At 43.8% G+C, this 21,704-nt stretch overlaps 1 protein-coding gene across 2 annotated transcripts in view; it reads left to right on the plus strand.

Moving 5' to 3' along the window:
* Positions 1-21,704, plus strand: part of CREB3L2 (cAMP responsive element binding protein 3 like 2) — a 76,801-nt gene that overhangs the window by 44,683 nt on the left and 10,414 nt on the right. Inside the window, exons 3-7 of one of the 2 annotated variants that reach the window (XM_072872262.1) lie at positions 13,891-14,057; positions 15,673-15,760; positions 17,595-17,773; positions 18,454-18,600; positions 20,327-20,385. In XM_072872262.1, the coding sequence (XP_072728363.1) occupies positions 13,891-14,057; positions 15,673-15,760; positions 17,595-17,773; positions 18,454-18,600; positions 20,327-20,385 (640 nt within the window). Of the gene's footprint in view, positions 1-13,890; positions 14,058-15,672; positions 15,761-17,591; positions 17,774-18,453; positions 18,601-20,326; positions 20,386-21,704 lie in introns of both variants that reach the window. The other variant, XM_072872260.1, reaches the window with a different exon arrangement.

Consider the following 21,704-nt stretch of genomic DNA (forward strand, 5'->3'; position numbering starts at 1 on the left):
TATGGCTATCTGATGAAAGGGTGCAGAGAAGACAAAGCTGGACTCCTCCGAGATACACGGTGGTAGCACAAGAGGTAATGGTTGCAAGTTGCAAGAAAGGAAATTACAGCTGGGTGTTAGGGAAAATCATTTTCACCATGAGAGTGGGTCAGACATTTGAACAGGTGTCCAGAGAGGCTGTGAAGTCTTCATCCGTGGAGATATTCAGAGCTGAGCTAGGCAAGGCCCTGAGCAACCTGATCCAAATTGGCCATACTCTGAATGAGGAGTTGGGCAAGATGGTCTCCAGAGGTCCCTTCAAAGCTACATAATTTCAGGTTTATTAAAAACAAACAAACAAACCTTTTAAACTACACTTATTTTTCAGTAGTGAGTATCTGGAACTTTCTGGTATCCCAAAATGAAAATCAGGTCATCTTATTTATGTTTCTAAATACACTTGTAGGAATGTAACTTCAGGTGCTGCCCCAGTCTTAAAACCTGTCTTGCTGAAGTCCTACAGTTTTTTTTTCCTTTTTAGAAAATAAAAAGAAACGCAAAGAAGAAAATAATGCCCATCAATAAGTCATTGGTGATCTTGTAAAGACGTAATTGCTATTTTATAGATTCTGTGGTTGTGGGAAATTACGATGCATGGAAAATTATGAAAACCAACAGCATTTTTTAGCAGTTATCTTTAATTTAGCATTATAAATATCTGGTGGGGAAAAAAGGAACATGCAGGAATGGTGGGAGGAAGAGATCCAACCTGCTTGTTCTGGTGTGAAGATGCCTGCTGGCAGGAAGGGGAGTTCAAGGTAAAAGCTAGTGGTTGGCGGAGGAGCAAGGCCATGAGTATCTGGTAACTATTAGGAATAATCACCATGGCAGACTTTCACTCCTAATAATTGGTTTATGTCTTCAACATTAGCTTTACAGTGAAAAGCAGTAGAGTACTAAGCTGCATCACAATAAAAGGGAGGGAGATTAGTGCTTATGTCTAAGCATTAACAAGCTAAGCTGTTTATGAAGATCCACCAGGACATGAGTTTTCAAAGGCTGACAGTTTTGTAGTCCAAAGCGCTCTCTTAAAAGAAGATGCAGTCTGTTAGAGATTTCACAAGAGGACAACTAATAATATCTGTGAGAAGGCTTTTCAATGTGAGACAGGGTTTTTGGAGATGATCTGGAAACATCATCTACATAAAGCCTTCCCTAACTGTTTTATGTGAATATCTTTAAATTAATACATACAGGAGACATTAATTGTGGCAGGAGAAACAAGCACAAGAAACTTCAGAAACCAAGCTTCTCTGGAAGTTAATAGGGAGAAGCTTCAAACTAGGCTAAAAGTGAAGGGAGTTTCCTTTGGGGAAAAATCCTGAAGAAATTCATACTGCAGAGACCACTGGGTAATTAATAGAGCTCTAGTCAAATGACGTTTTAAAAAGCCAAGAAACATTAACAAGTGGGTTTAAAAATAGAAAATGAATGGAAAGCATTTCATCTTCTGTTCACTCTGCAGAGTGTTTCATAAGAGAGGAGGAGGAGGAGGAGTTGTTCTTGGTGTTTGGGATTTTATTTAATCTTAACCCTGGAATCACGCTCACGACCTTTCAATACCTATTGACTTCAAAACAGTGACGCTCAGGAAATTGCAGAATTACAGTTAACATGGCTGTCTGATAGATATTCAAAGGCATCACACTGATGATTTTTCAGTCCTTGAGTCCGTGAGAGCAGGAGAGGGGGATTTTGTGGGTGGCAATACTGCAGAGCTTGACACTGGAGACTGAAAGCATCTCCACTGTTAGATGGTGGAGGTACACACTGCTCTTAACAACTCTGGTGAATGCCAGTCCCCTTGGTGGAGTAACGGGACGGATACTGGGAGCACCAGTGTCCTTTTGGGGAGCAGGAGGTACAGGGTGTGGAGGGGGAGGTCCACGTGCTTCAGCATGATCTCCTGCTGCCAAGGAACTGGGATTGGTTTTGTGGGCTGGCAGGGGCTGAGAAACTAAGTTGGCTGAGGCACTTATATAAAGAATGTGCAAAAAATTTACATTCTCCAACTAACCACCCCACTGGGCAGCTTGGTGAGCTCTTACAGCAGTTGTGTTTTCATCGTTTTTCCATGGCAAGGCTTCATGATTCTGCAGGACCCTTCCCTGCAGGACTGGGAGTAGAAACACGCTAGTGAGGAGGCTCATGTATGACACTTGCATGCGTATGTGCACACATGCTATGGACACACGTGCTGTGGACCTGCGTGCCTGCGGTCAGCAGCAGTGCGAGGAGGAGGAGGATGGCACAGAGCAGTTAAGCTGGGTCTGGATGCCATTTCAGAGCTTCACCCTTAGCTCTAGAGGACTAAGGGCCTGCTGTTGTCCACAAAGCACATGGCAAACAGACTTTGTTCTCGCTTTGCAGTGAAGTCAATAACGTGATGTTTCTTCTTTGTAGCTCCCTTAGCAGTTGTCCTGGCAATGAGCACTGGCGGGTTGGTTCCCAGGGCGTGCAGAAACGCCATCCCCTCCTAGGCCAGCGGGTGTTTATGGGCAGGCAAAGACAGGGCAAGTGTGAGGAGGGGGAAAACCCAGGATTTTCTAGGGCCAGGCCCCTTAGCCCATATGGCTAGATAATGCGTACTTGGAAGTGGCACCTGCTACGCGCCTTGTTGTCGCTGTCACACCAGCAGTTACCCTGTTAGTGTGACTTGGAGCTGCAAACTCCTTTCAGCAAAGGCAACCTTTCAGGTGCCATGTGCTAGCGTATGTTGAGATGCAAGCTGGCTCCCCCAAGTCACTTCTAACTTGGTGCATGTTAATTGTGTAATGCTAATTGGCTGCTCAGCCCTTGGGTGCCGTTTCTGTGCCGGGAGCGGGCAGGTGGCTGCCGAGCCCTGTGCCGGCCTGGCCTGCTGGCGAGTCCTGCACTGCCAGAGGGAGGAGGCCTGCGACGATGGGGGACAGGGGGTGGCTTGTACCCCACGGATCTGGTGTCCTAAAGGGAAACATACCTGCCTGCCTTTAAAATTAACCTTAAAAGCTGAAGTGTGTTTCCATGGCGACAGGCCTGTTGGAGATGGCGGGGAGGCAGGAATGGCGGTTGGAGGTGTGTGTCCCATCCTGGGGCAGGGTCCTGCTGTCTGTGTGGGCCCAGGGTGACCCCAGCCGTCGGTCCCAGCTGCGCGGCGCTGGGGCCAGTGTGCTGCCACCAGGCCGGCCCCATGTCGTGTTGCTCCGCTGCCTGCCTTTCTGCCCTCCTCCTTCAGTCCGTGCCGGCCTGTTGGAGGAGGGAATTGGATTTTGGCAGTTGTCTCCAGCTGGTTCAATGGCACCCGATGTCTGCAGCGGTTTTCATCTATGTATTCACAAGTGCGGGGTCCCAGAGCCCCAGAGTATGGGGAGGCTGAGAAAAAGGCCCGTCTTGTTAGGCACATGATCTTCAAGATCTTGAGCCATTCAGTGTCTATTTCCATCTTTTGTTTTTTCCCCCACCAAGTCTCCGACAACCTTACTGGAAATGTTATTTAATGTTTCCTTTCAGCCGTTACGGTGCAGTGAATGATCGCTCTGACTCCATAAGCACCTTCTTGCCCACTGTTGCAGGGGAACAATTAACTTCTGCCGTGAGCCGTTCTCGTTGGCCACTACCCGGCTATTACCGCAATTTCTACAATTGCTAAATTGACCTATTCATGTAATTGTAAATCTTATATGAAGGTTTTTTTTTAAAGTGCTGGAAGTGTAAAACCTGGCAAACTCCTAAGTCTGGGTTTAACTTTTCTGAGAAGTCCTGTTGACCTCAAGGTGAGAACTCGTTTAAGTATCCGTAAGGTCAAGGTCCTAACACAGGGAGCGGCTAGTCCTTCGCGGCCCTCCCATGCTTCATCTTGTCAGCTCTAGGCACAGACTTTCGGATAGCGGCTGCGCCTTGTTTTGGATGTGTGAGATCCATAGGCGAGAATGGAGTACAAGTAATACTGAGGGGCTGGTGTGCAGCAGGAACGTGGAGGCAGAGGCTGCAGCATCTGCGTGGGGCCCTTCATCCTCAGGGATCAGCTCCAGTGGTGGCGGTGGTTCACAATGGGTGTGTGGTTTTTGTGTATGTTTTTTACTTGGCGAGCCTGGCAGGGCAGAGACAGTGGACAGCCGACTAGTCATTTGTATGGTTTCTCTCCTCAAATTGTAGCCAGGTGGCTGGGTGCGTTCCTTTCCCTGTCCCCCGAGGGCTCTGCTTTTGAGACTAGTCATGGTCCCCACATGCCCCTCCTGTTCATGCTTTCCTGCTCAGGAATGCTTTGAAGTTACTTTTGGATTTGAAGCGGCTTGCCTTGGCTAAAGGTTTGACAGAGTGATTACAGAAATGGTATGTTTCTATTTTATGCTTAGCTGTGCCAAAACTGGGGCTGGCCCCGGAATATAACCTGCATTGTTATTGGGGTTTTTACTGCTGAGGTTATGTTTTCCTGTAACGTGCTTTTAAAACTTAAATTTTCTTTTTAAAATTCAACTCCATCTCCCTACATGGTTGGGGGGGAGGGGGGGAGCAAACAAGGAATGTAAAGCAAACTAACAAAACCTCCAAAATCATTGTATATGGCTCCCACTTCTCCAGTGCAAATAGCCCTTCAACAATAAATCCAGCCCTCATCTCAGGCAGCACTCTGTACAGGAAAATGCTTGCTTATGTATGGAGTCCACAAGCAGTAATCAGTGTCATGTGCTGTCTCTTCGTGTAGAAGCATCTGTGGACTTGGGGCTTGGGATGGTCTTCATACATTCTATATGTATACATATATATATACACACAATATATATATCTGTATATGGTGTATATATAAGTCATAATATATTTATTATGTATAGTAGGTTATATTATATATTCTGGTTTTATTTTTTTATGTAGGCTATATATAGAGAGAAATGCATTGTCCTGCTTCTCTCTGTTTTTCTCCAAATACTGAATCAATGAAATGTGAACAATGAGAATAGAACCTCCTCTGCCCTGACTTTAAAGGAACTGGAAGTGGACAAAGAAATTCACTTGTGTTTTGAAAAGATGCTGTCAAAGCCATACTGATAATTTTTGCGAGTACATTCCAATGCAGCTTTTTTCCTGTGTGGGTTTTTTATTTTTGTGTGTTTATTTAAGAAATGGGGAGGAAGCCATTTGGTGGTGATAGCCTGTATTTAAGTGATTTTTATGTGGAAGGGTAGCAGTCAGTCCTTGTCAGCATCTGCAGTTTTAAAGGATGGGAAGACTTTTGAACTTTTATACGTCCAAGGTCCAAAATCTCACTAGGTCACTCTGAATCAAGCCTGTAACTTCTACATTTGGCAGCAGTGTGTCTGAAAAATGTCAGTTTTGATTTAGAGATGGGCATTTTGGTGGTTACTTATGCTTACTGTTAATAATTGACAACTTTATTTGCAGTCAGACCTCCTTTAGCTTTCAGTTCCACATATGAGATCTCTTTATGGCCTTTTTCCCTGCTGGAGTAAAGAACCATCTGCTCACGGAAACCTCTTTCCCCAGGTGTTTGTAGGCTGTGATTAAGTTCCCTCTTGATTTCTGCTTGGATACAGCTTAAATGAACTGCACTTTTTTGGTGTTTCCCTATATGGGATGTCTTCTGGACATTGAGCTATTCTTGCAGTTCTTTTCTAAACAAAGGAACATTTGCAGTTCCTTTTCAAAACTCTGTGTAAAGTGACTACAGGAGCTGATTTCTCAGGAATAGTTTCCCTAATGATGAACATTAGGGGAATACTCCTCCCACTTCCAGTCCTGCTGTTTCTGAAACCAGTGATCTCATTCTTTTAGCTGTAGTGTTGCACTGGGAGTTGACGCTCAGTTATTTGCTGCAAGCATTGAGTCCTTTTAATGTGTGTCAAAGCCTGATTGCTGCTGTAATATGGATATGCCTTCACAACATCCGTGTGGGGAGAAAAATTCAGAAGGGTGAGAGAGAACTGCTTTACTTGAACACAGTGCTTCTGTAGATAATTTTTACATGTCTTAAAAACAAAACAGAACAACTCACATAATCTTTTATAGGACATTTAATAGTATCCAGTGTTAAGGCTGTAAATCCAAGCTACCACCTCAATCTGTGCCTCACTCCCATATATAAAAAGGGTGATGCTATAAAAATAACATTTTTCTACCCCTAAGCAAAATAATTTAAAACATCACGGACTGTATCCCAGCTGACAGCTATGCTTGTGTAAAGTCTTAGGCTGAAGAGAGACTAAAGCAGAACCTGTAACCCTTAGACATCTCCTGGCTGGTTTTATGTGACAAGATGATTCTGATTGAAAACTGTCAAATTCCCCGCAGGAAAGAGGGTATTGACCCTGGTTCATTTAGGTATGGGAGGAACAATGTGTCCTTGTTTCTATCTTAATAACTTTGATAGTGATACAAATAATCTGTGGGTTTTAGATGGACTGTGTGCTGCTCAAAGGGGGGATGCAGGTATGACTGGTGATCCTTTGTTAGAAGAAAAGCTACTTCTGCTGTGTGTCTTGATGACTGTATATCACTGACGCTCATCTTTGCCCACTTATTTAATTTTCCCTTCCTGGCACTTTTTAAAAAGGACCCCAATGGTTGGTAGTCAAACAGTATCCCCTTTGTCGAGGCCGTTTCAAGGGCTTCGGTTTCATTATTTGCAGTGGGAGTGCGTGTGCATGCTGGGAGGGGGAAATGCCATCTGGAAAATCTGTAAGAGAAACTGTTTGTCGATGAATGTGGGCTCTCACCTCACAGAGGCGGGGGGGTAGCAGCAGTGGCGTTGGAGTTCAGCATTTCAGGCATGATAAACGGGTCTTGTGTCTGCCAGGGGGTGTTACGTGAGCCCAGAGCTGGGTACCGGGGACAGTGTGAGCCGAGGGGGAAGACAAGGAAGCAATTATGTCTCCAGAAGGGTCCAGCTTGCCTTTGGGAGGGTGTATAGGGCTCAGACTGCAGAGCTGGGGATGCTGAACTTCCCTGCAAGCGGCACATCCAGCAGCACGCCCAGAACCTGTGCATCAGCAGAGGCCCTTTCGGGTTTGCGGTGCGGTGTTCCTGCTGACAGAGAGTGAGCAGCCATTTCCCCCACAAACAAGTTGTGAGCCTCTTCCAGGAGATGTTTTCCCCTTGCAGGCTAGCTGGCTCCCAGTTTGCAGCTTGTTTCTGTGGTGTAGAGCTAGTGAGCACCCTTGGATCCTGCTGCTAGCTGCATGGGGTGGTGACCTCAGATGCAGGATCCAGGCAAGGACCAAACACTTGTCTGAAATACAGCTTTGCAAATGTGGACCCTTGGTGCAGAGTCTGAGCCAGCATACTGTTGTACATGGCACGGCTGTGCAGAAGCCATGTGGGCTGTGCATCCAAGCCCTGTGGTTCATGATGGCAGTACAAGGTCTGTCATAGACCAAAAGGAATTATTTGAAGCCCTTTTGCTCAAATCCATGACAAGGCTGAAGAGGGGGATTATTTAAATACTTTTGGCTGGAGAACAGCTTGACTCATTAAGGATCTTTTGCATTACCCTGTCCAGACATGTCTCTTCTGATAACCTGTGCAGAGCACTTTGGTAGTCTGTTGTGGTCTCCTGCGCTTTCCAGTTTTGTCTTTCTCTATCTGTTTTATCTGTTGCTTGGATGGTGAACTTGGAGGAGGCAAGGACTGCCTCTTCCTTCTGCTTATACATTTAAGGATATCCCTTGATGCTTCTACAGGTCTTATTTGCAGGCTTGTTTCAAATGACATGCAGCACATGCATCTGTTTTCTGTAAGATTATGATCTGTTGTGGTGGTAATGGTGGTAGGGGGGTTTTTTCCCCTTCAAGATTAGGTTCAGTGGTACACCATTCATGTGGGTTTGTTTACCTAGTGGTGTTGTCTTCCTTTTTACTGCAGGGGAAAAAACGGTGAAAATCATGTTGTTTCTGTGAATAGTTGCATTCTCTCTACTTGGGGGGGTGAGGGAGAGATACAGAGTGCCACTCTAATTTCATTTATTTAAAAATACACAACAACTCACTGATGCAACTTGGTTATCCATGCAAAAAGCATCTCTGTTAAACTCTTTAATGAATAGTGCTGAAATGAATGTGGGGAGCAAGGGAGATCTTTTTAGTTACTTCATAAACTCTGTTTCTCTGTACATCTATCACAGAGAGTGAAATTTAGTCAATATTGGAGAAGATTCACTTTTTCTCAGGAAAGGAGGTGGTATGTTGGACAAGATTGAAGAATTAGTTGGATAGAATAATGTTGGATAGAAATAATTAAAAAAAAGGAAAGCAAAACTCACTGGGAACTCTGATATTTAAAAAAAACCTGTACAGTTGAAGTAAGCATTTTTTACCCTATTTTCCACTTTTCTTACCCTGCCTTCCCATAATATTATATGGAACAAGGAAAGAATCAAAATGTTGCAGTACTTCAGAGAAATATGAGTATCCTAGAAAGCTGCACATGGTGGTGTTAAGAGACTATGCTTATTTTTTTTATATTATATATAAATACTGATATATTAAAAATGTCTTTTAACAAACACAGAAGTAGTATATATTAATTCTGTCATGTACAAACACAGCCCTTCTTGGTTGTGTGTTTTTCGTGTATGCCTAAATCACACGTACTGATTATTGCTACAGCTGTCACACTTAGAGGAGCACTGAAATCCATTTATGTTGAAAACTATCATCATAATGTGTGCGGTGTGCAGCATAGAGAGAAGTTGACTTCGGTGTGTGGTGCACCCAAAGCCAAGCACTTGTGCATAACTCAGTCTTCGTAGTGGACTTTAAAGTTCTTAAGCTTTTATCGTGCAAAATGTTGCATAGCCTTTTCCCTTTTGGGTGTAGTGATCTGGAGAAAGGAAAGTGAAAAGGGAAAGACCACGTGTGGTATGTTCGGTAGGTCTTCCTAGCATTGTCCATCTTAACTGCAGATGATGGAACCTGGGGCAGGATTAGGGTCTCTGAAATAAAGACAGAGGACAGAAAGAATTTGTTTGCTACTTGGATGCCTTGCTGTAGGTATGTGTGAGGTGCAATGCTTACACTTACAGTACTGAGGGAATTATGTCTCATTTTGAGCTTCCTCTCCTGCATTATTGCATACACAGCATCTTAACAACACATTGCATGTTGTATCTGGGACCAAGCTGGACTTGCGATGAGTGCAGCTGGGAAAGAAGAGGACATGTTTAGGGTTTTTCCTATCAGTGGGGAATTTGCTCAGTACGCTGATTGAACTTCGATGCTTTGTAAGGCTCCTGCCTTTTTTTTTTTTTTTTTTTAAGAAGGTGAAAGATGCATGCTAAACAAGAGTCTGCAGGAAAAGTGGGACAAGCTTGATGACAAAAGCAGCACACAAAAACTTTCCGAAGAAATGTAATTTTAGTCTTGGACACAGAAGAGAAGATCTTAGGTGCATGTGTCACAAACCTTGGGTTGCTGTGATGAATGGGTTTTTTGGATGCTTGATTTGAAACTCTGACGTTTAACTCGGAGAAGTGGCCGTACCTGAAAACTCAATGCATACTTTGTTTTGGTAAAGTATAATAACAGTGCTAAATCATCTGAAAAATCCAATTCCAGTTGTCTCCAGTTGGCCATTTTAAATTACTAGATACTTTTTGGCCTTAATCTCTCCATGGCTCACTTGAATTTTCAGGACCTCTGTGGAAATTAATTCAGGTTAGTGAAGCATTTTGATTGTGCCCTAGGAGGGAATTAAACAGCTTCGTGGGAACAGAATTTGAATTGATTTGTTAAAGGAGAGATGAGCCTGTGCATGAGACAATGAGAATAACAAAATATGGTATAGCTCCTTCATTAGGGGAGCGCCATGCATTCTGTGTGTGGGGTAAGGCACAGATTCTGCAGAGAAATTGTTTGATCTCATTATTAAAACATTCCTATTTTTAGGTGTGTATAACATGCAAAAGTACACTGAATTAAACCTTCACAGGTATTGCTTAATACCTGGGTGCTTTGCAACATTACTGTTCAGTTAACATAGTCCTTATGTGGAATTTAACAGTGCTGGTCCATTGCACGTAGAAGCATTAGCTGGGATTTTACTAAGTACTGTGTAGACTCCTTAAATGACATATTTCATGTGCCAAAATGCCTAGCATTCATGGACTTATGAAAGGGTAGGTGAAGTGCTTCTCATCTAGTCATTGTGCGATAGAGCTCTGTAGTTCATGGGAAGTTTCAGCGGGGGTAAAGCAGCTAGTATCATTTGTTCAACAGTCAGGATTTTGAAGCCCGAGAAGAGATTTCTAACAGACAAAGTGACCATTTTTAGGATATGGATTTTCCTAGCCATTTGAATAGCTAAATCTCTTGTTCAGGCTTTCTCCTCTTTATATCTGAATGGTTTGCAGTGTATTTTGTGTCACCTTAGCAATGCACTGTTGCCCTATTCGTACCCATCTAGAATATCATCACCAAGATCATTTTCTCAGCCTTTTGTTTTGGACTCTGTCTCAATAGTTCGCGTGTACCTCCTAGATCATGTAAAATATAAATACAAATACTCACCTTCAGTTTCTTGACACCAGTCATCTACTCTTTCCACAGCATGTCTTGCATGGTTTGGAGAAGACACCTCCCTTCTGATCCAGTGGGTCCCTTGAGCCAGCCTCTATTGCCCTTTCATTTCAATATTTCATGTGCACCTTCTTGCTTGTTCTCATTATTCCATAAGACCTCTCATGGTTCTTCATACCCCACCATAAGAAATACCATTGTCTTGGAGGGTGTGCCATGCCTCTCAGTATGACAAGTATTCTGTAGCCTGCTCGATTTTCCTCCTATTTGCCTAAATTTGTCTGGTTTTATGCAGCATTCTCATTGGGGCAAGGGCTGCCACTTTGTTTGCTTAGTACAGTGCTTGGCAGAGTAGACTGAGGTGCTTAGGGGCTATTATAAGAATCAACTAAGAATGATTTTCAGATAACGTCAACCCGCTGTGCTCAGGAAGAGGAGAAAGGAGAATGGGGAATGTCCTTGCAGCTCTTTTGGAGCAGAGGAGAGATCGTTGGTGACTTCAGAAGCTGGAATGTGTCAAAAGAAAGTAACTCGTTGCACAACAATGATCATGATAGTGAATGTGTAACAGGGGCTTGGAAAAAGTGGGAGAGGGGAGTATCAAGGTGGGATTTGACTAGTGTGTTGCTCCGTCCCTTCCTTTCACAGGGTTGTTCATCTGGAATGACAGCTGTCACCATGCATCCTAAGAGGCAATGTCAAAAAAATTTTTAGGTGCAGTTCTTCAAAGTTACCTCAGTGTTAAACGCAGCGTGTTGCTGTCGCTGAAAGCCATCCGTAACTACGAACTGGTTAGACTGGCTTTAAAGCCTAGAATAACTCCAAGCAGTTTGTGCGGATCTAAGCGGTCATGGCAGGGATGTCAGGTTAATCATCAGTCAGGTTCCAGAGGAGTAAAATGACTGGCTGCTGGCCAGCCTATCTTGCTGTCTTACAGCAGCTGAATCCTCACGATGAGTCTGGGGATTAGAGGTGATAAACATCACAAAGTGCAGCCTTAGAGGGCATGTCCTGTTTCGCTGGGCACCCACGGCTAGATTTCTCTTCTACTTGCATGATGATGCAAATCTCAGAAAGTTCAGGGCTAATTACTTGGTTCACTGATAGCTCTCATTTGTAGGTAGCCTTCCCTCCCAAAGGGAGTCTAAAGTAGATTACAGACAATAGCGCTGCCACCGGGTAGCTCGACCCAGAGGTGCGAGAGGCAGCAAGCGGGAGGCTCTGCACAACACGATGTGGGGGAGGTTTTGGCAGAAGTTATCCAAAGAAGCATTTGAAAGTTGTGTTTGCCAAGGGATTCTGGATTTCCAGGCAAAGATACCACTTTAAAGCTCTTATCTGAATGATCCACACGCAGCAAGCTAGAGGGAGTCCATGGCTCCACTGAAAATTTCATTGCAGTCAGCAAGGGAGGGAGCTGCGCTCTTGTGCTTGTGAGTAGAGAGGCTCAGAGGGGGTTGAAAGAGAGCAATGTCCTCTCTCCTGAGTTAATATTTAGACAATGCTACCTCTTTTTTTCATAAATACTTCTATTTTTATATTTCTGCATTTCCCAGAAAGCTCTGGGAGTAAGCCCTCCAGAAACTTAAATATGGTGTTTAGCCCTTGCTGTACAGTTACTTCTCTTGGCAGAGCTGGGCTCACTGTTCTTGAGCTTCTGATTACAGGATGTGTATTTTTCATTTTTAATTCCTTGGTGTGTCTTTTCTCAAATTACCTCCTTCCTTGCCAGCGGTGGAGGTTAGGTCCCACCACAAAGTAATTACTAGCACTGGAGATGTACATACTTCTCCCTTCTTCCAGTCACCCAGCTTTGTGCCCAGTGCCTGTGTGCTGTATGCGTGTGTGGTCTTAATAGCAAGGGCAGACAGCAGCACAAGGGCCATAAGCCCGCTCTTATTTTTGTTACCTGTTTGCAGCTGAACTCTGTTGACATCTCACCAGCTTGATACGTTCAGATGTGTAAGGGTCTTATGTCAGCCTTGCAGATGGCTGGTGGCACAGCCACAGCACCGTGGCTGCCTCCCACAGTGCTGATGCAGCATGCAGTTAATTCGAAGCCCTGTTGCTGTTTACTAGCCATACTGCATACGTGCTTGCTCTCTGCTTTAATTCCGTATATGCAGTAAGTACTCTGTATGAAGGCAGGAGAAAGCTTTGAAAGAAAGGTCAGCACTCTCTTCTCTTATGTATGTTTGGGTTCAGATTCCAGCTGCTTGATTTATGGACGTGCTTCTCATGACTACTGACGAGTTGTGGCAGAGGGCTGCACTGTATGCTGTTGGGATGCAGTACAGCTGGTGTAGGGTACTCTCCTGCAAGAGAAAAGAACTTATATGACTGAACTCTAGCAATAGGGATGGGAATTTTTTTAAGGCAGAATTGCATCTGCCAAGAATGCGTTTGAATTTTTTTTTTAAGTGGGGTTGTTAATAGCCTTGTGGAATTGTTTTAAAGTTTGAGTCCTTCCAAGTTCTTGATCCTCTATCATACTTTAGACCTGGGAGAATAAGTCCCTTTTCAGCAAGTCAAACAGTGGCTGCCTCATGAATGGAAATGGGGAGCTACCAACTTACCATGCCAACCTTCTTCCAGTTCTTGACAGTGCAAGGCAAACCTTTCAGCTTTGTCCAGTGAAAAGTTGCATGGCTTTCTCCTGATTAGTGAGCTTGCCATAAGTGGGGCTAGGGGACAATTCTGCTGCATGTTTCATCGCTGCCAGTCAAAATACGCATCCTGTGCTCTGACTTCCAGAGACTCTGGGGAGGAAATTAGCATGATCACCGCGGCACTGGTGCTCCTGTGAAATCATCAAAGCCTTTATCTTCTTTTCTAAATGGATCCTTAGGGGAGAAAAATTGAAGTCAAGAGTGTGAAAAATCCTTTGTTCTTAAAAGTATATCATCACTGCTCTGGCTATTTGATGATTGCAAGCAGTAGAAGGAGCAAAAGTCTGGCTAAATGCTATCTCTGCAAGGAGGAATAAAACTGAGTCAGCAGGCATTAGCGTGTGTAGGACATGACTCCCTGGCTGCTTTACCCAATAGCTTGTTTAGTCTTGTTCTGCTATGTGTTAGCAGCTTTTGGCAATGTACAGTGATTAGCACTCTGTGTCTTTCCTTGCTGCTCCTCTCTGTATCCTGGGGCTAGGATTAGGTTACAGCCCTGAAATGGCATGGTTGTCTGCATTGACCAAGAGCTGAATAGTAAAGACAGAGTTTTGTTGATGGACTGAAATGCCTTCTGTGTGTGTTTCCCTTCTCTGGAGGAGGGATGACATTATTTTCATTTGTAGTCTTTCTGTCTCTGACCTAAACATGTGGTGTCCAATTTCCTTCCCTGGCAGGTGACCTGGAAAATGAGGAATGGTGCCTGGGTACAGAGCTGACTCCAGCAGCAATAAAGACTGAGCCAGCATTGTGTGAGACATCAGGCCTTGCTCCCTCAGTCAGTCTCACTGTCACGGCCACGTCGTTGGAGGGGGAACAACCTGAACTACAGACAGATGCCCTGGTACATGCAGACTTTCTGTTCTCCTCTCTGGGCAATTAGCTACAGATTCTCCTAACACTCTGCATACCAGTGTAGCCTCATTGGTGCCAAAGGTTGTCAATTCAGGGTGCACACTGCAGTCTGCTTTAATATTTTTTAATGTTTGCTGGTGTCCCACTGCTGCTGTAAGAGCTTGTGTTTCAAAACACTTATCTGCATCTTCAGGTCTTAATGGTTGGATGCACAACATTCTCTTCTATGCTAGCCCCAAAGCCTGGGGCTCATGTGTTTTTAAAAATATTTAAACAGTTTCTAATGAACCGGTCCCACCTGAACTGACTAACCTATTTGCCCTACCGAGCCTGCGACAAGCTAAGTGTCTTCCATAATAACTTGCTTTAGTGCTGCTGTGCCTTCCCCTAATCAGAACAAGACTCCTTGTTTGAAATGACTGGAGAGTTTCCCTGTTTGCCTAAGTCACTTTTGCCAGATCTATGAAGCTTTGACATTTCAAGCTGCTGCTGCTTCCACACCAACCTGCCTCGTAAGGAGCATTTGTGATGCCTTTCTGACCACAGCTGGAGCAGCCAGCGGGCATTCTCAAGGGCTTAGTTTGGCTGTGGTTGAGTTAAGGAGAATGAACTGCAGCAGCTGATGGCTCACCAGAGTCCCCTGTCAGTAGAGGAAGAAGCATGACTGTTCTCAGTCCCCAGGGTGCGATGTCAGTCCAGGCCGGGTGGAGTTAGTATATGCTGAAAATAAATGTTTCCACTTGGATGTGGATCAGAAATATGTGCAACAAATTATTTTGTGAGAAACTGAAAAAATTAAACACAAGTTTCCCATAATCCTGTTCTAGTCTGAATGTGCTGTCCCTGGTACATAGTCCTGCTGTAGCTTGGGATGCCATGATTTGCAAAGAGTATATTGGGACTAGCTGGTGGCTCGTTACCATTGCATGGATTGCTTACACAGGTTATTGAGAGAGATTTTGGCTGCAATGAGCATGCTGATGTGCCAGACTGACTTCCTCAAGCGTGGAACTGTAGCATTCAGGCAGACTCTGGGCAACAGCTTGGCAGCCTGGTGCCCTAGCCCTGTCAACAGGGCAAGCCAGATGTCTTCCAAACTTTGGTCAGCCATGACTGTCTCTTTTCCTGCTCCTCCACACTGTGAAATGAACTTGGGTCCAATAATCTGGTGCTCAGTGACTGGCACCTTGCTTTTGCTTCCAGATGACAAAGGTCTTGCACAGGCTCTCCCCCACTGCCAGGAGTGTTTCTGTCTCTGCTCAAACAGACTGTGCGGTCCGGCAAATCCTAGCGGCAGCTCTGTTGCTAAGGGAAGTAATTTGAGTGGGTTGCATGCTAGCTTTCAGTCTGAAATGTCATCTCTGAGGCGTAATCTTTTATTTAGCTAAATATAGTAGTAAGAAAAGCCACAGTGGGAGTAGTCAGGGCAGTATTCTCTGTAGCCTGGTTTAGCAAACTGTGAGAAGCAGTTAAAGCTTTGCCTGTAGCAGAGCAGGAGGAAAGGGAAACCTCTCCATTTATGGAGAAGTCATCCTTGTATCCTTCTATTAAGATTTTTAAGATGTGTGCTTTGGGTTTTCATGCTGTTAATTTCTCTTTTTTAGATGAAACCACTGAGCCAGAAAGTTCTTCCAGAGATTAAATTGGAGCCCCATGAAGTGGATCAGTTCCTGAACCTCTCTTCTAAGGAAGGTCTGTTAATTACCAACCCAAAATGCAGGAGGAGATGACCAGAATGCACAATGAATGTACTTTACCCTGATTAAATATTTGGCTTCCTCGTTCGCCATGTTAATCTTTAGGCTGAAGCTGTTGCCTTCTAGGGATTCAATTCAGGTTGCTGAAGAGCCAGCCTCTCTCTGACCCATTTATGTGTTTTTTTCTTTTTTTTTTTTCCGTTGCTCATCACAAAGAAAATGATCCCTTTTTTGTCTGTAGCGTATTAACAATTGTACAGTTGCTGGAGGGAGCTTGAATCCTTAAAGTCCAGGATTGTTTAGGCTAGAAGAGAAATCAATTTGAGGGGAGTTAACTAAGGCATAGAAAACATGAAGAGCATAAGTGGAAACTTTACCATTTTAACCTCTGATACAAAAGTGAGGATGTGAGTTTATATGAAATTAAAAGTTAGGTGCATCTGTTTGTAGCATATTAGTTTTAGTAGAGTTTTTAAGAACCACCAGGATCCCTTTGCATTATCTGTAAATGAGGAAGGAGGAGCAATGATCCCTGCCCTGAAATTTAAACACGGTTTTGTGGCACATAATCTGTCAACCCAAGGAAAGTTTGAAAGACCCAAATATTTGGGCTGAAATTTGAGCAGATAACTGCATCTCAGTTAGGAACACTTGGTACTCTGTTAGTGAATTCATTTGTGTAGGTAAGTAGAACTACTCTAGGGAAAGAAGCAAGTGATGTAGCAGGTGGAAAAAGGGAGGCTATATCTCAACTCAGGGTGTAGATTCGGTTGCTCAATTTGTGGGATTAAGGGCCTTGCTGTTTTTCAAGTGTGTGTCTTCTTCTGGCAACTGCTAGAGTTAAGATGATAGACAAAAAGAGCTCATATATAAGACTACTTTTTTGTTACTATTTTTCTTCCTTCCTCCCCCACCGCCCATTTGATCTTTTCAACTCAAATTTGCGAAGTATAACAGAAGTGGAAGGTGGCAAATTCAGCCCTGTATCTTCCTACTCCCAATCTTAATTGCTGTAAATTTATCTTAGAGAAAAAATGACTTCATTATGGCTGTTTTGGACACCTGCTAAGTTGTCCGTGTAATATGAGTAGGTGAGACATTGCCCTGTTTCTCTTGGTCCAGACCCATTTGGTCATAAGCAGCACTTTGCTTGCCAATTCTAGCACAGGTTATTTTGGCTACAAGTGCAGTAGAAGTTAGCTTATGGCCCTTGATAGCACAGTGTGAGAGAGATTCCTGTGGTGGTTGCCTGTGCTGCTCCTGCTCCATCAGTACATTAAAGCCTTTGCTGTCACTAGGTTGTCACTTCCTCCCAGTTGTGCCAAACCAGGTCCTTAGGAGGCAGATTATTTCTCTCCTCCCTGGTCATATAACACTTTGGACCTGATACCTTCTCTTGAAAAATACTGGCGATTTGTTTAATCCACAGCAAAGTTAGGAAAGGCTATTATTTTTGGAGAGAAAGCACGCTGGCTCAGACCCCTCTGTTAATGTGGTTTCCCAGGGGCAGGGGACTTTTACTGGAGGGCTATACTGAAACCTCAAAGCATTCAGAGAAGAAGCTGAAGTGTAGGTAGAAATGACTGGAGCATATGTGCAGAGCCCTGTTTTGTCTGTTGAACCTAAAGATAGCTGCTGCGTTTCATTCCTCCTTTGGAGACCTGCATGCTCTGAAAATCTGTGAAGTTGCCACTTTTGCTTGATCCATTTTTTAGCAGAGAGTCCTAGTCTTGGAAACTGGGTGGTGGTGGTGGTGGCGGCGGCTCTAGTGGAAATTTAAATTAGCACCTCAAAACCTTGTGTTATATGTCTCTCTTGCCATTTAGCAGTAGATCCCCTCCATTTGCCTCCAACCCCTCCCAGCAGCCATGGCAGTGACTCTGAAGGAGGGCAGAGCCCGGCTAGATCACTCCCTCCTTCAAGCCCAATCCAACTACAAGCCACAGCTAAAGTGACATCGCGCACAGCTTCAGCACTCTCCAATTCCCCTCTCCTGACTGCACCACATGTAAGTTGGGTTGGCTTTTCCCAGCATCTATCTATCTGCCTCTCATTTTTTCTTTCTTTCTTTTTTTTTTTTTTTTAAATTACTGGTTTTGCCATGGATTTGCTAACTTTCTGTTGTTCTTTAGATGAACCCATCTCTGGTCACAACTGCAGATCCAGTCATTCTTGCTCACTGGTCTGTTCTGTTCCCACAGAGAACAGCATGTGCCTCTCCTCTAAGTTGAGACAGAGTTCAACAGTGTTATTAGGTTTCTCCCACCATGGATTGTGTTTTGCATTAGGGCCCAGCCCTGCTGGGTTGACCTGTCCCTGGTAGATCTGCATCTGTCCTCTTGTCTTGTCGAAAGCAAGTGGTGATCTTTAGGGAGGGATTTTCAGTATGCTTCTCATTTGTCTGTTTTTCTGTTTAAGCTAAGGGAAGTTTTACTGTTGGCCCCAGTGTGTGCAGAGCTGGACCAAGAACAGTTTTGAGGGAATCCAGTCCCAAAGGTTCAGTGTCTGAATGGAAGCTATCTAAAAGGTCTTCCCCTTCCACTCATTCCCAATTGCAAGGGGCTGCTGTGTTAGTAGGCAGAGTCCTCTCTGAAGTGGGAGAGCTGCTGCCTCTCTTCCCTAAACACCCTTTTCTCTAGGTCTGTGTGCACTTACTGTTATATTATTTCATTTCTATGACACTTGCAGAAATTACAGGGGACCGGCCCACTCATCCTGACAGAGGAGGAGAAGAGGACACTGATAGCAGAGGGATACCCCATCCCTACCAAACTGCCCCTGACAAAAGCAGAGGAGAAAGTGCTGAAGAAAATCCGCAGGAAAATAAAGAACAAGGTAACTGTTAGTTAGCTTTGCTGGGTAATTCCTACTCATCCTTCATTTAAAAAAATGCTGCAACAATTCTGCAGTAATGGTCTGTGGTAATGTTGAATGCTGTAAGATGTCTTTTAACAAAGTGTTTTGCTTTGTTCCTAAACACATCCATCAAATTGTCTTGTCACTGTGACAGTGTGCGTCTGTCTAGGTATTTACCTGAACACATGAACGACAGACTATTTAGCAAGCAGGGTATGAAGTTGCTATTGCTTGGCTCCATTTTAAAAACAGTACAATCCTACCCTTATGGTAGGCAAAGACCTCTCTGTTCTTTCCATGGCAATGAACATGTTCTTTTCCACTGTTTCATGTTTTAAAATCTGACCGTGTATTTCAGTGCCCTAATCTTTTGATCACTGAATTCCATGACCTTTACATGAATAGTTGATACCAAGGCTGTAAAATGCCCTACAAGTCTTTTCTTTCTTCCAACATGGGGAAGAGCTAGTGATAGCGAGGAAAGCTTTTTTTTTTTCCCCAGACCTGGCCAGCTCACTTATTCTAGAGGATATTAGCACATCTTTGGAGGTTAATGTGTTCTGTTATTGGTTTTGCAGATAAAGGTGCAAATTTGCCTACACTGTATTGGAATTTGGTCTTGTAACATATTTTTTCAAAATTTTTGAAAGTGACTTGTGCATTTTATGTACCACTTTCATATAATCAGAGTCATTTATACTGGAAGGGATCTTTGGAGGTCCTTTGGTTCAACTCCTTGCTTTGAAAGCAGGGTCAGCTTTGATCAAGTTGCTCAGGGACTTGTCCAGTCACATTTTACTGTCTTAAAGGGTGAAGAGTCCCCAGCATCTCTGGGCAACCTGTTCCCATATTAGGGCACTCTTGTGGTAAAAACAAATAAATAGAATTCTTAACATCTAATTGGAATTTCCCTTGTTGCAACTTGTATTTGATGCCTTTTGCCATTTTGCTGCACGCCTCTGAGAAGACTCTGACTCAGTCATCTTCGCTACACAAGATAGTTAAAGACAGCAATAGGATTCCCTCCTTAGCCTTCTCTTCTTAAATCTGAACAAACCCAGCTTTCTCTGCCTTTCCTGATAAGTCATGTGCTCTAGCACGCTTATTATAGCAGTGGCCCTCCTCTGGACTTGTTTCTGTACCTCCAACGTATTTATTTCAGAGCCACAAACTGTATGCTGTACTCAACTGTGGTCTTGCAGGCGCTGAATAGAGGGAAGAACCACTTCTCCCAACCTGCTAGCTACAATCGTGTTAATGTAGACCTGGATCTGGTTGGCTGCCTTTGCTACAGGGACACATTGCTGACTTACGTTTGGCTTGTTCATCAGGACCCCCAAGTGTTTTTCTACAAAGCTGCTTTCTAACGCATGCATAGGCTTTTCCTCTCCCAGATGCAGGGCATTGTTCTGGGATCGTTTTTTAGTCTTTGTCGTAGGATATTCTCTCCAGATGAATCTCATTTACTTTTTAAGGTTAGTTCTCTAAGAGCAGGGAATGATCTTTTTCCTACTACTGAGAGGAGCAGTCTGTTTCCAGGATGTGGAAACAGATCAAGTCAGTGCTTTGCTTGCCAGGAATAGAAATGAGAACAGCACGGAGGCTTGAATCTAATAACGTCAGGGCTTTTTACCAGTTTATTAATTAATCTCTGATGCTTTTTTTCCTATGCAAATATTTGGTGTTTTTCTTCCTTTTTCCTTAGATCTCTGCCCAGGAAAGTAGAAGAAAAAAGAAAGAATACATGGACAGTCTGGAAAAAAAGTAAGTCAGCCTCCTTCCTGTTTCAAGTGGGCCAATAGCACTAGTTGCTGGACTGGGAAGGGATCCAGCTGTTGATGCTGGGACTGTTTCTTGCACAGAGTGCCAGCTGCCATCTCGTGGTTATGACTGAGAAAAGGCCTTTCTTCTTGCTTCTGCTTGTACGTGTGCTGGGGTGCTGCATTCATAATCGTGTCTGCCTGCAGCACGCTGCTAGCATGCTGACAAAGACTTTAAACCTTAAATAAGGCAAGACCCATCTGCTGTTGGCCTCCCCCTCATGCAACTCTGTTGGCCTAGTGGGTAGGCAGTGTCCAGGGAAAGGGGGATTCAGAGTGAATATATTCTGTGTTCTAGTGCAGATGGAGACAGAAATAGGAAGTGGGTGAGTCAAGACCGCCTGGGAAAATAAGCAGGACTCAGGAAAACAGCATGTGACCCATCAACTTCCCTTAGCAAGAAGGAGCCAAACCTCCAGTTAGTGATTTATATCCCAAATTAATCTTTCTTCCAAGAGACAAGTATTCTAGTATTTCTCTTATGCACTTTACCAGATGGATCTGTTAAACCCCTTGTACCATCTTTGGTGATATCCTTGATGTAATTTCCTTTTTTTCTTCTTATTTCTTTATAACTGAGTCTTGCTTTCTCAGAGTTACTCTGGTGAAATTCCACCCTGTGCATACAGATATCAAAGCTATTTCCCTTTACCTTTTTCCTTCTTGAAGCTATTCCGGATGGTCATGTTTGTCTTTTTAGGAGTCCCGTATTTTTACTTGGACCTCTTATGTGGCATGTTATATGATAATCTCCTTCAGTTTCAGGGGTTTCCAGGGGCAGTGTGAAAATGAACACTCTCTTGGGAATTAATCTCCTGGCTTATTAGCCTCCATAAACTTGAAATTCGAGGATCTGATTTCAGAAGCATGGCATTCGCCAAATTGCTTGGTGCCTTATCCTAGCAATGAACTGCAAAGGAACACCTTTGCACAAAATACTTGCTAACAACATAAATACAGCATGTTCTGGGACTTTTAAAGTATCTGTCCCATGGCCCAATGCACAGAGAGAGTCTGAGCAGGGTCTTTGCTGTTGCTATTTCAAGGGGCAAAAAGTAGTTACAGCCCATCGTGAATGAGCTGCACCTACTGAGATGTAGTTGAGCACTGTAAGCAGGTGCTCCACAGCTAGTAGTATCTTTCGCAATGTCTTTTACAGTATGAAGTATGATTAAAGATTATGACTAAAGTTTGTTAGTGTAACTTTTCACTAAATGTAGGCAAAATCATAGAGCTTTCTGTGAAAGCAAGTTTGGTTTGTTT

Source organism: Ciconia boyciana, chromosome 1 (genome assembly GCF_034638445.1).
Source record: "Ciconia boyciana chromosome 1, ASM3463844v1, whole genome shotgun sequence".
Taxonomy (NCBI): Eukaryota; Metazoa; Chordata; class Aves; order Ciconiiformes; family Ciconiidae; genus Ciconia; species Ciconia boyciana.